Below are 17,289 nucleotides of genomic sequence, written 5' to 3' on the forward strand. Positions count from 1 at the left end.
CTGGGAAAATAGGTAAGATGCTTATATTTTCTGAAGCTTCCATGATCCCATCTAATCATCTTATCCACGGACAGGCCATTTTGTAAGTCTACGTTCCTCATCATCCTATCATCACTTTTTATCTTTCCTTAAATAAGTGCGACACTCTGGCAGGTTATTAAAAACTAACCAGTCAAGTCCAGCCAAGAAATTCTTTTTTTTTGTTTGTTTTTTTGCGGTACGCGGGCCTCTCACTGCTGTGGCCTCTCCCGTTGCAGAGCACAGGCTCCGGACGCGCAGGCTCAGCGGCCATGGCTCACGGGCCCAGCCGCTCCGCGGCACGTGGGATCTTCCCGGACCGGGGCACGAAGCCGCATCCCCTGCATCGGCAGGCGGACTCTCAACCACCGCGCCACCAGGGAAGCCCAAGAATTCATTTTTGCATCCTAAAACAAACTCCATTTGGAAAATGGTTCCTTCCTGAAGGGAAAAGCTACCAGCAAACAGAAGTTTCAGTAAATAGGTTATAAACAACACAAGTCATCATTGCTTTTATCCCCCCAAAATGTGCACAGACAGTATGCGATCACTGTCTTGTTCCTGGGCCTTGCAGTGGGTGAGACTCTGTGACGACATGACCGAGTACAGTAAAATCACGCCTCTTCTTCTGCAATCTTGTCAATGACCCAACACGCGCTTGCCAGGATGTACTGGGCAAGGGCTGCACCACCGCACAAGGGGAGCCATCGCTCCTTGGTCACTTTTTAATGTCTTCTACCAAGTTGGCCACAATTCGGAGGTTCCTAAATCTGAAGAACCTGAGTGTTCTCCAAAGGAAAGTATTTTGAGAGACGGTGGAGTGCGTCTTTCATGCAGGGTAGGTTCACCCAAGGCCGTTGTGCCCGCACAAACTGAAGGCATACGAAACCAACTCCTGCCACCTGAAACCTAGAGACTGGTGTGCTTTGCTCAACCCACCTACCTCTTTTCAAGTCAGGGACAGGCGAAGGGGTGCTTCCCACCCTAACTGACCAGTGCAATCTAGATTCTCCCTGCGGTAAATGACAGCACCCGACGTCCAGCTAGTTTAAAAGATGCAGGGCAGTGTGATGTGGAGGGAATACGAGCCCTGGCCTAGGATGCATGGCTCCCTGTCCGCCCTGTCCCTGCAGCCTCACGTGGGAAGGAGCTTGTTTTTCTAGCACAACCTCTGAGCCAGTCTAGGCACCCCACCTGCCAATGGTAAAACGCGTCTGCTCGAGGCTTCATTTCTTATCTTCTCTCACTGCTGAGCCAACAGAGAGCTCTCCCTTGTACTTAAGGGCCTTTCTGCTCTTCCCACTGCTATGTCCCAACTCAACCCTAGAAGCAAAACACCCCCTAGACGGCAGCCCTTCAAATGCTGTACGTAAAGACAAGAGTTCTGTCCCTCTTAAGTATCCCATGAGTATTCCTTAGATGATTTCACTTTTTGACAATGCTCCCAACAGGTCAACTCCAGATTGGCAGTGAACTTATAGAAACCCTGATCTAGAACCTCAGGTGAGTTCTAACACAGGCCCAAACCTGGATGGTTAGAATCACCTGGGAGCCCTTGAGAACTCGATTTCTCATCTTCAGTCAAAATCTTCGGGGATGGATCTCGGGAATCTGAACGTTTGTAAGATTCCTCCAGTGATTCTGCTCATTATCCAGATTCGGGAACGACTTCTCAGTGGAGTGGGACTGTTTTTTTGATCTTCAAAGAGTTTTGCTTCTTTGAAAACAATTAGAAGGTATGATGTTTTCCTTAAGTCCTAGATCAGTTTAATTATAGGGCACATCATTGACAGCAGGTGAGGAAATTTAAGAAAGGAACCCAGTATTAAGGTGGATTATAGTTAAGTGGCATATGATGGATCGTGTAAGCTTGTTTCTTCAGAAATCAGGGGTCCATAGTGGCTGCTTGAGGGAGAATTCCTGAGAGTAATTTAGAACCTTCCACAGGGAAACAAGGGGTTCAGATCCACTGACACCTGGATCTACTACCTTCCAGCTGAGTGACTTTGGGAAAAATCACTTAACCTCTGAAAAGCCTTAGTTTCCTCTTTTGTAAAATGAACCTCATAGACACTGTCTTCAAGATGAAGCTTTAAGAAACGTAAAATGCTGAGTCCAGGGCCTATCACATGGTCAACTCAAAAATGATGGGCTATTTCAGCAGCTCTGGAGATTTAAAAAAAAGGGTTATCACAGAAAACACATCAATGAGGAGAAGAGGAAGAGCTTTCATATAACAGGCACAGGTACTGGAAGACAAGGGAACTTGGAAAACGGGAGGGGTGGTCTTGGCTTTTCAACAGTCCACGAAAAACTCTTGAAAACAGACAGTGTCATTTACTCAAAGTTCAACATGATACAGATGATTATCTCAGTTCCCCACCTACGGGTACGGTGTTCACCCTGAGAACAGTCCTTCAGAGACGTGAATAAACAAGAGCGCCTCCAGGCCAGGGTTCCCAAGAATGGTGAGGATAAATAAACAGCAGTCACTCAACAGCTGACGAAGCTTCAAGTTCTCAAGTTCAAGTGCTGATTTTACAGGAGCAAGTACCACCCTGGAAGGGAGGAGGGGTGCTAGCAACAGTGACTGTTAAGATACCTTGCCCTCTGAGATTCTAAGTTTACATTTCTAAACTTGGGATTTTTGGAAGGACAATGCTACTAAATAAAGACAAATAAATGCAAGGTACGTGCTGAAGAAACACGCAGGCACGTACGGAATGCTATTTTACACAAATGGGATGTGTTCTGGGAAAATCTCTTTGGGTCACACAAGTAGTCACTTCTGAGCAAAACCAGTAACACAGTGTCCGAAGTGTGTAGTACTTCTAGTTTGCAAATGCATTTGAGGAAAAAAGGAAAAAACACACAAAACCCCACAAGCACAAATAAACCAACTTTAATAGATATTATTTTGTATTTATATAGCGCCTTCTTCAAGAACCTTAGATGCTTTACAGACATTATATCTAATTAATCCCCACAACAACCCTGTGAGGTAGGTATTACTCCCATTTTACAAGATAGGGAGACTGAAGCACAGAGAGGTTAAGTGACTTGCCCAAGGTCACACAGTTAAATTCACTGAAGAGCCAGGACCTGAGCGCCTTAGCCTCCCAACTCCCAGGTAAATACCTCATGAGAGAATCTTTATTGAAAAGTAGCTTTAAAGAAAGTATCAAGAGTAGTAAGTTATGGGAGTGAGGTCTTTCTACTGCCGTCAAGGAAAGAAAAAACCCTACACGGATGGTCAGAGGCGACGAGACCCATATATTACATTCCTCACCTCTTCTCTTTGCCCAAAGTCTCAGGGCTCCTGTCTCGAGCCAACTTTAAAAGGTAAAGCCGCCAAGACAGAAGCCATGTGACTTAGAAGTGAGACTTAATTTAGAATATTTACTTTCAGTTATGATAATTTATAGAAATTTTTATTCCAATATACAAAATATGGGATAGCCATCCCAACATACATGTACACAGTTAGACAGCAATCAGCCACCATTTACAACTGAAACCCACCCCTCAGTTCCATCAGTCGGACCAGCACACAACCTCACAACGCATTCGATATGGGTCACTTTTCTTACTTACTATATCTGCATTTTTCCCCCAACCCTAACCCTACATGTTTTTAAAGTATACTGTATTTCTGAGAAGCTTCAAGACATTTTACGTAGATGCAGCTGCACTCAGAGTGTACACAGAAAACTGACAACCGTCACCCCATCGTCCCCTCCCGACAAGTCATCCTATTAAACAGGGTGTAGATGTGAACAGTGTGTGACTACCATGGAACTCAAAAACAACGCTAGAACTTGCTTTAATAGGAAATCTAACCTTGGCTTTTACTTCACTGTACGTTTTTTTAAATGCAAAATGTAAAAACAAACACAACGTAGTAACCCAAGGCTGTACCTTTATGCAAATGACTTCATCTCTCTTTCTCATACATGTTGTGGCCCAACGCAAGGAAAAACTGGTTCAGCTTCACATTACTCCTCGTCTCCATACTGAAAGCTGCAGAAACTTCGCTTTAAATTCCAAGACAATTTGGCTAAAGCCCTCAAAATAAAAGATGCCTCCACCTCCGCGGCTATCACCTTGCCCACACCCTTGGTTGTGATTCTCTGTGCCGTGGTGGTGGATCAGGCAGGCCATATAATCTGCACCAGAACCACTCCAGCCAGGGCAAGGCTTTAGAAACTGTCTCTTAAAAAGCAATCTGTCAAAATATATCATCATTTTCTCCCAGTACATCTGTTTCAACAGCCCCATTAGCTAAGTGACCCTGTTAAGGATCAATCCATGGAACGAACAGGTGAAGTCATTTCCTGAGCTAAAAGATACAGATAATAAATGTTAATAATAGCAGCAGACAAAACATTTTTTTGTTGCTTGTTTTTCAGATTCAACAGTATTAGTAAAATAAGTTTACAAAATTACAACGATTAAAACAAAAAGATTCCTGCCTCGAAAAAACATGAATAAAGAACATCTAAGGCCTGATTGCTATTATCTTGAATATATATTCAATTATTTTCAGCAAGTTACATTCGGCCACGGTCAGACAACTTCTTGATGCATGGCAAAGTGTCAACTGCAACGGTTTACATACATCTTGCATCACACATATTACTTCTTGAAACTGCCAACAGAATGAAGTCTTAAACACAAAGGTAAATTCCAATAACATCTGTAAAGGTGGAAGGGGAAAAAAAATAAAAAAAGACTTGCTTTCAAAGTACTTCTGGTCGACCTCATTAAAATGTAACCCTCACAGGGTCTGTTAGCTCTCCAGGAGCTGGGGCTGGGATGGATCACTTCTTTCCAGGATAAAGAACATTTGAAAGTAACGTAGCTGCTATGACATGAGTTTCCCAAACGTGGCCTCAACCTGAAGCAGAGCACTGACGAACTCTCAAGGCCGCACACCACCACCGCACCAGGACTTCTTAGATCATTCCACAATGACAGGGAATTTGGGATAGTTTTTAATTTTACTGAAATTAAAACTGAATGAAATAAGTGACAACTAGGACAAATCTTTAGCCAGAGATATCAGTTCCTCCCGAAAAAGAGTATGTACCTCCTCTCATTGCTATTTTTCTTAAGGTAACTTATGATTTAAAACAGAGTTTAAAATTCACCTTAAAAACAGAAACAAAAGGATTAGTTAAACTGACAAAAACTAATAAAAATATGCTGAAATTTACGACAGAATCATGGGCACTTCATACAATACTTAGACTCTACCAGTTTTAAGTAAAATAAATAAGGAAAAAAATTGTAATTACAAAGCCAGTCTTTCCCCTTGGGGAAACAAAAAGCCACTTTTGACCAACTGTTCCCTAGATATACATATACTGTATATTATTATAAGCTTCTTCAGAGAAGCAAACGTATTTGTCTTCCTGACACTGGATTCTAGTATCTGTTAGTTTCTTTACATCAGGAAGGCAACTGCAAGTGTTGGGCCCAAAAGTATTTCTGGTTTACGCTTGAAAAGACCACCCAGTATTGCTTCTCGATGTGTTCAACCAGGCAAATGTATGCAGTGTGTTCAACATCATCTCCTGCAATTGTCAGTACAACCTCACAGATTCCTTTTCTTTCTACTGCACCCCCAAGGAGTTCAATCATTACTGGTGCAATTAATGAAGAGAAAATGCATGTCAATTACTGGAAGGCTGTTTTACAAGAGGAGCTGGTATCTCTGATTTCACTGCCTCATTGTATGGAACTGTGCAGACAGCATGATACCTGAGCAAATCAATCAACTACCACGGTAGGAAGAGCATGTTAATCCAGTCTTTGCTTTACTGTGTGCAAAGTGTGCTACTGCCCCCTGAGCTTCCTGCATTTCTCTTTTCTTGGAAAACTGGTGCTTGATCCTTTCCCAAATAACCAGAGAAGAAATGAGGCAGAAGGTCTCTCTTCATCGCGGTTCCCTCAGTCCCGGGACTGATAGAAAAGGATGTAGCCAGACTCAGAGTTCTTTGAGATATCTGACGTCAACCCGTAGAATTCTTCGATAGCTTGTGCATCTATTTTCTGTGAGGCAAAACACAAACTTTAGTACAAAAACAAGCTCTTTGAACTGCTTGAATCCAATAAAATCTTCAAGCTTTCTTAGAATAATGCCTTTCATTTTCTCATTCATAAAACAGCTCTGCACAACCCAAATGGCTTAAATTAAAAAGACGGACGATGCCAAGTACTGGTGAGAACGTGGAACAAATGCAACTCTCATGCATAGCGGGGAGGAACGTAAAATGGCACAGACGCTGGGGAGAATGTTTAGCATCATCTTCTAAGGCTGAACATACAATCACCCTGTGTGTGACCCAGCAATTCTATTCTACCCTGAACTATAGGAAACCACTAATTGTCAACCATTTGGGACCTACAAAAATGGCTGTTTCATATGGTTCAATCTACAATATACCCAAGGAAAATGAGGGCCTATGTCCAACAAAAGACTTGTACAAGGATAATCAAGGCAGTTTTATTTGTAATAGTCAACAATGGACAAAAAGTCAAGTTTCTAACGTGGTATAGCCGTACAATGGAAAATCAGACAGCAATAAAGAAAGAACTACCATTGCAGGCAACAAGATTGAGTTGCACAGGTACTGATGAGTGAAAAAGCCAGACACAAAAGCAGTCACACTGGATGAGCCCCTCGTATTCAAACACAGGCAAAATTCATCACAGTAACATAGTAAAATTCAAAATAGTGGATTCCAGAGGATGGTGGCTAGGGGAGGAAAGCTGTGGGTACTGACCAGGAGGAGGAATAAGGGAGCTTCTTGGGGTGTTGAAAATATACTATATCTTGATCTAGATGGCGGTTACGTGTGGGCGCGCATTCACATGTAAAAATTTAAGTTGTTTAAAATTTGCATGCTTTACTGTGCCTTATAGCTCAATAAGTTATTTTGTTAATAGTGTTTTTTTTTTTTTTTTTTTTTGCGGTACGCGGTCCTCTCACTGTTGTGGCCTCTCCTGTTGCAGAGCACAGGCTCCGGACACGCAGGCTCAGCGGCCATGGCTCATGGGCCCAGCCACTCCGCTGCATGTGGGATCTTCCCGGACCGGGGCACGAACCCGCATCCCCTGCATCGGCAGGCAGACTCTCAACCACTGCACCACCAGGGAAGCCCTAGTGTTTTTTTTTAAACTAGCTCTGCTGTTGAAAGATTTCCCTTGTTTTATTCTAAACATTTTTTAAAATTTTATTTATTCATCTATCTATCTATCTATCTATCTATCTGTCTATGGCTGTGTTGGATCTTCGTTGCTGCACGCGGGCTTTCTCTAGTTGTGGCGAGCAGGGGCTGCTCTTGGTTGCTGTGCAGGTGTGAGGGCTTCTCATTGAGGTGGCTTGTCTTGTTGTGGAACACAGGCTCTAAGCACGCAGGCTTCAGTAGTTGTGGCATGCGGGCTCAGTACTTGTGGCAGGCGGGCTCAGTAGTTGTGGCTCACGGGCTCTAGAGCGCAGGCTCAGTAGTTGTGGTGCACAGGCTTACGTGCTCCGCAGCACGTGGGATCTTCCCGGACCAGGTATCAATCCCGTGTCCCCTGCATTGGCTGGTAGATTCTTAACCACTGTGCCACCAGGGAAGTGCCTATTCTAAACTTTTTTTTTTTTTTTTTTTTTTTTGCGGTATGCAGGCCTCTCACTGCTGCGGCCTCTCCCGTTGCTGAGCACAGGCCCCAGACGCGCAGGCTCAGCAGCCATGGCTCACGGGCCCAGCCGCTCCGCGGCATGTGGGATCTTCCCAGACCGGGGCACGAACCCGTGTCCCCTGCATCGGCAGGCGGACCCTCAACCACTGCGCCACCAGGGAAGCCCTCTAAACATTTTAAAGGTTAGCTGACCATTACAGCAATGGGACTGGATGTTAGGGAGCAAGAAGTAGAAATTAGACTACAATCTGAAGACCTGTCATATACAATGAGAAGCTGGAAGGAAAAAGTTAAGAGCAAAATACACACACAACTTTGAAGAAAAATAAGAAATTAGGAAACTACTTACTTCTACAATGTCGTCATCAAACAACAACCAAAAATCATGACTCTTAACTATTGCAATATAATGGCCTCGATTGGGACCACTGAAACAAAGAGAAATAAAAGTTAATTTTATACAAAGTTTATTAGCATTGCTCTTCTATGCCCTATAGTCCACGTTTTATAAAGTAGAAAAACTGAAACAGATAAAAATATTCCTTACCTATTCTTTCCCCCAAAAGATCAAGCTACATTGATCTGAACTGGCATTCAATTTTAAGACCAAATAATCAGTACTCTACTCTGAGAGATACAACCAGTATTCTCTTTATATAAAGCTATACTATAAAATTCTCTGTTGCCTTTTAAAATTATTATTATTATTATTTTTTCGCGATACGCGGGCCTCTCACTGTTGTGGCCTCCCCCGTTGCGGAGCACAGGCTCCAGACGCGCAGGCTCAGCGGCCATGGCTCACAGGCCCAGCCGCTCCGCGGCATGTGGGATCTTCCCGGACCGGGGCACGAACCCATGTCCCCTGCATTGGCAGGCGGACTCTCAACCTCTGTGCCACCAGGGAAGCCCTAAAATTATTATTATTTTTTTAATTTTTTAAATTTAATTTTTATTTTATTTTTATTATTTTTTTGCGGTACGCGGGCCTCTCACTGTTGTGGCCTCTCCCGTTGCGGAGCACAGGCTCCGGACGCGCAGGCTCAGCGGCCACGGTTCACGGGGCCAGCCCCTCCGCGGCATGTGGGATCTTCCCGGACCGGGGCACGAACCCGCGTCCCCTGCATCAGCAGGTGGACTCTCAACCACTGCGCCACCAGGGAAGCCCTAAAATTATTATTTTTGAAGTGATTTTCCAATTTGCTTCTATAAAAGATTTAAATAAAAATTTCTAGCATTTTTTTGGGGGGAGGAGAGGTGATCACAGGCAGAACACGCTGAATTAAACTACAAAACAACGCACGTAGTTATTTCTGAGTCTCAACCCTCGGCAATAGTTTTTCTCGAGGAAGGATTCCATGTGATGCTTGAAAAAGTACAGATATCGAATCCTGGGCTCTGAAATCAAGCTCCAACTTCATAAACTTCTTTAAACAAGTGACTTTTTTTTAGTATTATTAGTGCTAGCTTTAAGTACTTAACTCTTAGCACCATTATAATTATTATAATTGCCTCTGCATCTCATTTTCAACAAATCTGGAATACAGAAATCTAGAAGAATGTAAAAATAAAGGTGGGATTATTTCTTTTAAAAGAAATTCTTTTTTTTTTTTGGCTGTGCCTCGTGGCTTGCAGGATCTTAGTTCCCTGACCAGGGATCGAACCCCATGTCCCCTGCAGCAGAAGCGCAGAGTCCTAACCACTGGACCGCCAGGGAAGTCCCTAAAAGAAATTCTTTACAAAGAACACGTCAAAGATTTTTAACCTCTCCCAGTTTAAGTATGACTCACTATAAAAGCTTATATATACTTTTAAAATCAAATTATAATTCTACCACAATTATTATATTACAGACTTTGAAGTAATTTTCAACACAGATTATTCTTTATGGTGAATACTATTTTAAAAGTAGCAACCTCAGATATAAGAATAAGCTGCCTCCAAGTTTCCTCAGATCTTTGATCCCATAGTTGAGATGAATATCTTAGGTGACAAAATGACACAAAGATAGTACTTTTTCACTGTAGAGGAAAATACCTCAAAACTTAAAAAAAAACACCACTTTTAATGCTAAAATAAACCTCCAGTCTGATCATCACACCAGGGTTCTGTAAGGTACCCGATATTGTTTTCCTCTGTTCAGATGTCATCACTCTTTCTTTAGAAACATAATGCTCCGAAAATGGAAAACAAAGATTTCTGCTGAGGATAAGAGGCAGGAGATGGGCTGACACAGACCATGGAGGTTAAAGACTGTGACAGAAGTGGACTCCCTCCCAGCTGTCCTGACATATTCTGAGCAGAAAGCTGGGAGAGGGAGGGACAGCTAAGGAGAGGCTGGAGTACAACACGCTGTTAGTACAAGTTTGCAACAGCCAGGGGGAAAAGGATGAGTGACCTGTTTTAAAATTATTACAGGAGGAAATTCCCTGGAGGCCCAGGGGTCAGGACTCGGCACTTTCACTGCCAGGGCCTGGGTTCCATCTCTGGTCGGGGAACTAAGATCCCACAAGCTGCACAGTGTGGCCAAAAATAAATAAATAAAAAATAAAATTATTACAGGAAATTCTAAACAGTCAATGAAGACTGTATGTTCCAAATATAAATGTTGATTATGTGACACTCCTGTGGTTTGAGAATTTTTTGAGCTATTCTATAAATTAAGATCTATAGGTGAGATGGTACACTCTATTGGCTAACAGGAAACAAACACACGGACTTATAAAATCAGAAAGCTTATCTTTGAAGATTATCTCCAAAACCTTTTAAAGCGTTTTTCACAATCATTAACATGATGAACATATCCAATTAATCTCAGAAAGAACCTACTTTGTAAAATCGCTTTAAGCAGTGTTTTTTTTAACCAATAATCAAGAAAAAAGGAAACGAAAAACTAACAGGACTTAAAAGTTCCCAGAATAATATTTAAATAATAAGAACAAGTATCAAATCCAGGCAATAACACACTATTTTAATATGTAAAGGTTTTAAGAATGAAATGGTAAAATGCATCTGAAATATCCATTTGAAATAAACTTATTTTCGTCCTACAGCACCGAGGGCTACGGAAACCTCCAAAGGGCCTGCATATCTGAGCGGCTCACGAGCGTCCTGTGCGTGCACCTGCCCACCACCGAGCATCCTGCCACCATGGCCCACGGCCCTGTTACCTTCCACAGTGAACCACGACGGCCACGAGGTCGTACATTCTGTCAGGATTGGTTGCATCGCCTGAAGTGTTAAATAGACGAAGTTCTAAGGGAAAAACGACCCGGTAAGAAAGTTTTGTGTATCGATGAAGTTGATCCATGTATTTAAATCTTTTCAGATGCAGAGCTAGAATCATGGGCAGCTTTTTAACTTTCATCCTGTTAAAATAAACATGAAAACAACATTTCATAAGACGTTCACCATGTCCTTAAAAGAACTATCAAACTTCACGATTCAAGTAACAGTTGATAGTTTTCATAGCCTGGCACTGCCCACTTTTGCATATTTCTACCCATGACTTTTGTATTAGCAAAGCAAAATCCTGAAAGTCTTAAGACGGCCCCTGCCCCCCATCATCACCAAACCACATAATCTGACACAGCACTCGGTACGGCTCCCAAAGAGATATGATGGTACATTCCTTTACTAAGAACTCTGTACTTCTGAAATATAGGTCACTATGCCAGCTGCGGGAAAAACCAGTTCCTTAGGCCGCTCGCTCCTTCGGAGGTGAATGGAGGCTGAGATCCATTTGTTCTGTTCAGCTATATAGTTCAGTAACAGACTGAGAGCAGGAGACACTGAGAAAAGCATTGAAGACCATCCATTAAAGGCGTTTGCCAGAGACAAGGAGCAGCTCCTTAGTAAGAGCGGTGGCTGCGTGCATCCTGGAAGGGGAATAAAATAACCTGGAAACGCAGGAGTGAAGCTTTCACCTGTAAAGCACGGGCCTCCCCATCCCCCAACGCCCTGAAGGACCCCTCCGGGCAGCCTCTCCCCGAGATGCCTCTGCTCCCCCATTTCACTTCAGCGCCGACGCCTGATCTTCTGGCGCAAATAGCTGTTCTCCTCAACCCTCCATCAGCACTTTACACGCTCACTTCATATCTGTACAGTTTATTACACTATAAAACATTTAGATGATTACGGGTCTTTCTCTTCTAGGGTCTGGACTCCGGACGGACAGGAACCATCTCTTTTATTATATTTCTCCACCTAGCACACGTAGGTACTTGACAAACACTACAGAACTGAATTCTGTGTGTGTTCAGTGAAGCAAAACACTTTTCATGATTAAAAAATGAAACTTATTAAACCTCTGCCTCTAACGAAGTGAAAACAACTCATTTTATAGCATCATTCTAGATCTGCATTCTACAGATCTTAAATGTGGTGCGGTAGCTTATTATTCCAGAAGTGTTTATTAACCTGGCTTTTGGAAAACATTAGCGAAAATAAATGTAAAACCTAATCGTTCCTGGAAAGCAATCTAGCAATACGAATTAACAGCCTTTATGGCCTTTGCCTCAGTAATCGAAACTAAATAGATCATCTCAAATACAAGACTTCTGAGAAGAATTCAGTTCTGGAGTTATTTTATATTGTGAAAAAGTAGGAGAATTCTAGCTATTCAACAACATGAAACGCTGAAATACATTACAATACAAACACAACAGAGTATTTTACAACTTCAAACAATGTTGTTGAAAGTTTCTAAATGGCATGGGAAAATACGGAAAGTAAAAGAGTCAAGATATATATTTATATATACAGTAATCCAACTCTTAAACATCAGATGTTCAATTAAACTGGTACAGAGTTGCTAAAACAAACTCTTTCAAAACAATAAAAGCAAACTATCCTTTGAAAATGTCCAGTGAGGTGCAAACCCACAAGGATTTTTCTAAGTGTTAAATATGTTAGTAGTGTATTAGATACAGGCAGTTAAGATTAGGAAGAGGAGACAGATATGGCCTGGGGGTTAGGAAAAATGTGCTTTTAGAAATTAAGCCAGAGCAGAGGCGGAAAGGCCCAAATGGAGAAAACAGAACATGTCCAAATGCTGGCTTATAAAATACGCCCCATCAGACAACACGGGAGGAACACGAATCCTCCCAGCAGCACTTCTTCCCAGAGGAAACCCAACACTTGTGAAGAGACACAGGATAAAGTCAAACACAAATATTTGTGGAGCCACATTTTATAGATGATGAGAGACTATCTCACAAAATTTTTCTCATACTGAAATGGCTCAGGAAGAAATGAACACATATATAAGCCGAGTCAAATTCATTATGGAGATTGTGCAGCAGAAGGAAGAACTAAGAAGTTCATTTCCTGCTTGAAACACCAATTCCACCAACACACCAAAGAACTGATAGGATTCTGGTTTTCCTTCCATTCAAACATGTGTGGAGAAGGGTGACCTTAGGGACCTCTTGATCTCTGTCACTGTTGTTAAAAAAGTGGTCTCAGAATGTAATGTTTTCTCCAAAAGACAAATATGCTGAAGAAAAAAATGGGAGGACAGAGAACTTTTTTTCCTTTTTAGTTAAAGTTTGAAATAGACATTGATTTTTTAAATGTATTGATCTATGTATGCACGCACGCATGCATGCATGCATGCATGCTGTGCCGGGTCTTAGTTGCAGCACGTGGGATCTAGTTCCTTGACCAGGGATCAAACCCGGGCCCCCTGCATTGCGAGCACAGAGTCTCAAGCCCTGGACCACCAGGGAAGTCCCCGACATTGATTTTTATCTTCTGTAAACTGCCTTATAAGTTAATTTTCCATTTAGATTTTTTTAAATGGCATTTACCTACTACACAATGATTAAAATTTGGATGAATTTATGATATACATTTTCTTGCTTTTACATCTTTAAAACAATAAGGTGTGTTCATTTTGCACTAACGTAAGAGGTATTTACCTTCCTATTATCTAATTATAATTAGATAATGTCTAATCATAATTTAAAACTATTTTTAAAAAGTAGAAGGATGGAAAAAGACATTAACAAAGTCAGCAAAGCTGGCTCTGGCTGATTCTAATATCAGACAAAGTAGAACCCAAGCCAAGGAATGTTACTAGAGATAAAGGAGGACATTCCAAAAAAAAAAAAAGAAGGACATTCCATAATAAAGAGGGCCAACTGATCAAGAGGACACAATCTTCAAGTACCAAATACCAAATGTGATAGAATTAAAGAAATAAACAGATAAATGCACAGAGTTAAAGTCTTTAACAGACTTCTCTAACAAAAAAAGTCAGTAGGAATAGGGAAGGTATGAACAACCAAATTATGGATCTAATCAACATTTATGGAACACTCCATTTCAAACTGAAGAATATGTGTTCTTCTCAAGTATAACTGGACATTCATTAATGTACTGGACAATGAAAGAAGTCTCAATAACTTCCAAAAGACAGAGATCACAGGATATATTTTCCTGACAAAAATTAAAAAACAAAAAATAGCAAAATCCCCCTAAAATATGGAAACTAAGCTATATGCTTCTAAATAATCCATGGGACAAAGACAAAATCACAAGGGAAATTAGAATAGATTTTTAAATGTATGATAACGCAAATACCACATGTTAAAATTTGTGGGAACACAGCCAAAGCAGCGTTTAGAGGAAAATTTATAGCTTTAGATTTTTATATTAGAAAAGAAAAAGCGCAAGTCTTGACCACACAGAAAAGCTTAATAATGGTACATAAAATTCCACAGTTTCCTCTTATAAACTTAATGTCAAGCACGACTAACTGGGGCACATGGTGCTGGGGGTGAGGGGAACACGACCTATGACCATGTGTGACTGTCAGCAGACATTTAAGTTGCCTCCACCTCTTCTTGGTTATTGTAAATATTAGAGCAATGAACATGGGAATGCACATATCTCTTTGAAAATCCTGTTATCAGTTCTTTTGGATATGTACTTAGAAGCAGAATGCTGGATCATACGGTAATTCTAATTTTAATACTTTTGAGGAACCTTCACACTGTTTTCCACAGTGGCTGCAACATTTTACATTTCCACCAATAATACACAGTTCCCTTTTCTGCATATCCTTATCAACACTCATTATTTTCTCTTTTCATTTGAAAGTGGCCATCCTAACTAATGTGAGGTGGTATCTTACTGTGGTTTTGATTTGCATTTCCCGGATAATTAGTTATGTTATCTTTTCATATGCTTGTTGGCCATCTGTATGTCATCTTTGGAGAAATGTTTACTCAAGTCCTTTGCCCAATTTTTAATTGGGTGATGTGGTTTCTACTGTTGAGTTGTGTGAGTTCTTTATATTCTGGATATTAACCTCTTATCAGATATCTGGTTTTCAAATATTTTCTCCCATTCTGTTAATATTCTGCAAATATTTTCTCCCATTCATGTCATTTCATTCCGTTGTTTCCTTTGTTGCACATAAGTTTTTAAGTTTGACATAGTCCCATTTATCTGCTTTTGCTTTTGTTGCTTGTGTTTTTGGTGTCATATTCAAGAAATCACTGCCATACTCAACATCGTGAGGCTTTTTTTCCCCCCGTGTTTTCTTCTAAGAGTTTTATAGTTTCAGGTGTTATGGTTAGGTCTTTAACCAATTTTGAGTTAATTTTTGTGAATGGTATGAAGTAAGGATCCAACTTCAATCTTTTGCATGTGGATACCCAGTTTTCCCACCACCATCTGTTGAAGATCATTGAGCATACAAATGCAGGTTTATTTCTGGGGGGCAGGGGTGCGGTGATAAGCCTGGCTACCTACAGGAGCACTGACCAAACTATTAAATATATAAGGATAATGGGAGCCAATCTGTACTGTCAGAGGAGGGCCTTACAAATATTAAAAAGGAGAAAACCAGAATAAACCCTATGGTGTTGGATGAAACTGGACGTACTGTTGTGAATTTGTGGTTTTTCGATACAGAGAGACCAACCGATAAATAAGCAGAGATGTAAATGTGTGTACATATGTACACACACGAGCACGCATGTCTCCAGCTCTGTTCACTAAGTGGGCCCAGGAACAGTGACACGGCAACAGCAATGAGCACACCTATACCACGGTCCTGGTTTTTAAACATTATTTTCCCCCTAAAAGGAACCAGGGCTCCCTCGAGAAACGGCTGGTACCAGTGTGGGCGGCAAGGAAGGTACAAAGCGAGCCTGGACATCTTGTTGCACTACAGAGTAAAGAGGGGCTGGAGAACGAAGGGACGGGGCAAAAGACACAGGAGGCAGCGGGAAGGGGCTCCTGCTGGCCAAATCGGGATAATGTGAACATGAAAATAAACGAGACAATCGTTACCCACGGGATAAAACAGGAATCTCTGAGTCCTCACTGAGATTTAAAAAATGAAAAAAACTGTAAATATCCCCATTTCTCATCAAACTTTCAATCTCAAAATACATATGAATTACAACTGGGGAAAAGCACAGCTTCACAGTGAAGAATCCTGGGAGACAGCACCTTAGTCAGGTGTCCAAAGAGAACAGTACCAGTCACGGGATGTGCAAGACAGAGTCCCAGAGCAGGCCTCGGACTGTCCTCGGAAAGGCCGGGTGCAAGGATGGTCCTGGGCTAACATCTGCGAACTTGATTGGGGGGTGTCTGCACCGTTTCCTAACTGACAAGCGTGTCTCGATGCCCCTGAGAACTGTCTGTGCAAATCATATGGTTTATGCTGAACACCTACTTTCCTTCCGGGAGCCTGGAATTTTGGTACATGCCAGGCAGAGGATGCCTACGTGTCCAGCCCCCAATAAATCTCGGCCACCGAGTTGGTAAGGAGCTTCCCTGGGAGACAACACTTCTCCCGTGTTATCACATTTGATGCTGGAGGAACTAAGTACGTCTGTGTGACTCCACGGGGACAGGACTCTTGCAAGCTGGCCTGGCTTCCCCTTGACTGATTGTACTTGTCCCCTTTCCCTGTAATAAATCTCAGCTGTGAGCACGCCTATATATGCTGAGTTCTGCAAGTCCTTCTAGTCAATCACCAAATCCAGGAGTGTCTTAGGAACCCTGACACTTGACACATATTAGAATCGTGTGCCATTTAAAAGAACACAATGAGAAGAACACAGCATCACTTCTGCGTGATTCCTGCCCCAAATACATAACCTGAACCTAATCATACAAAAACATGAGACAAACCCAAAGAAGAACATTCTATAAAATAACTAATCTGTAATTTTCAAGTGCCAAGATAATGAAAGTCAAGAAAGACTAAGGAACTGTTCTAAATGTAAAAAAGACTAAAGAGACATGAATACTAAATGCAATGTGTAATTCTGGACTGGATCCTTTTTTCTATAAAGGACATTATTGGGATATCTGGTGACACTAAAATAAGGTCTACGATAACAGTAACACATCAGTGTTACTTTCCTGACCTGGATGGATACAGTACATAGGAGACTTCCTTTTTGGTAGGAAACAGCTACCCAAGTGTCCAGGATCTTGGGACATCATATCAGGAACTCACTCTCAAATGGTTTAGGGTAAAAAAAAACATTGTTAGTATTGTTCACGCAACTTTTCTGAGTTTGATTCAAAATAAAAAGTAAAATAATCAGGATGATG

At 41.6% G+C, this 17,289-nt stretch overlaps 1 protein-coding gene across 3 annotated transcripts in view; it reads right to left on the minus strand.

The window, feature by feature from the left end:
- Nucleotides 1–2,904: 2,904 nt before the first annotated feature.
- The window catches only part of USP12 (ubiquitin specific peptidase 12), a 77,571-nt gene continuing 63,186 nt past the window's right edge, over nucleotides 2,905–17,289 (minus strand). For 2 of the 3 annotated variants that reach the window (XM_060129514.1, XM_060129515.1), the window contains 3 exons: nucleotides 10,878–11,075; nucleotides 8,060–8,138; nucleotides 2,905–6,072 (listed from right to left, as the gene is read on the minus strand). In XM_060129514.1, coding sequence (XP_059985497.1) covers nucleotides 5,971–6,072; nucleotides 8,060–8,138; nucleotides 10,878–11,075 — 379 coding nt within the window. In that variant the 3' untranslated portion in view covers nucleotides 2,905–5,970. The remainder of the gene's footprint in view (nucleotides 6,073–8,059; nucleotides 8,139–10,877; nucleotides 11,076–17,289) is intronic. The other variant, XR_009536850.1, reaches the window with a different exon arrangement.

The sequence above is a fragment of the Lagenorhynchus albirostris genome, chromosome 18, assembly GCF_949774975.1.
Source record: "Lagenorhynchus albirostris chromosome 18, mLagAlb1.1, whole genome shotgun sequence".
Lineage (NCBI taxonomy): Eukaryota > Metazoa > Chordata > Mammalia > Artiodactyla > Delphinidae > Lagenorhynchus > Lagenorhynchus albirostris.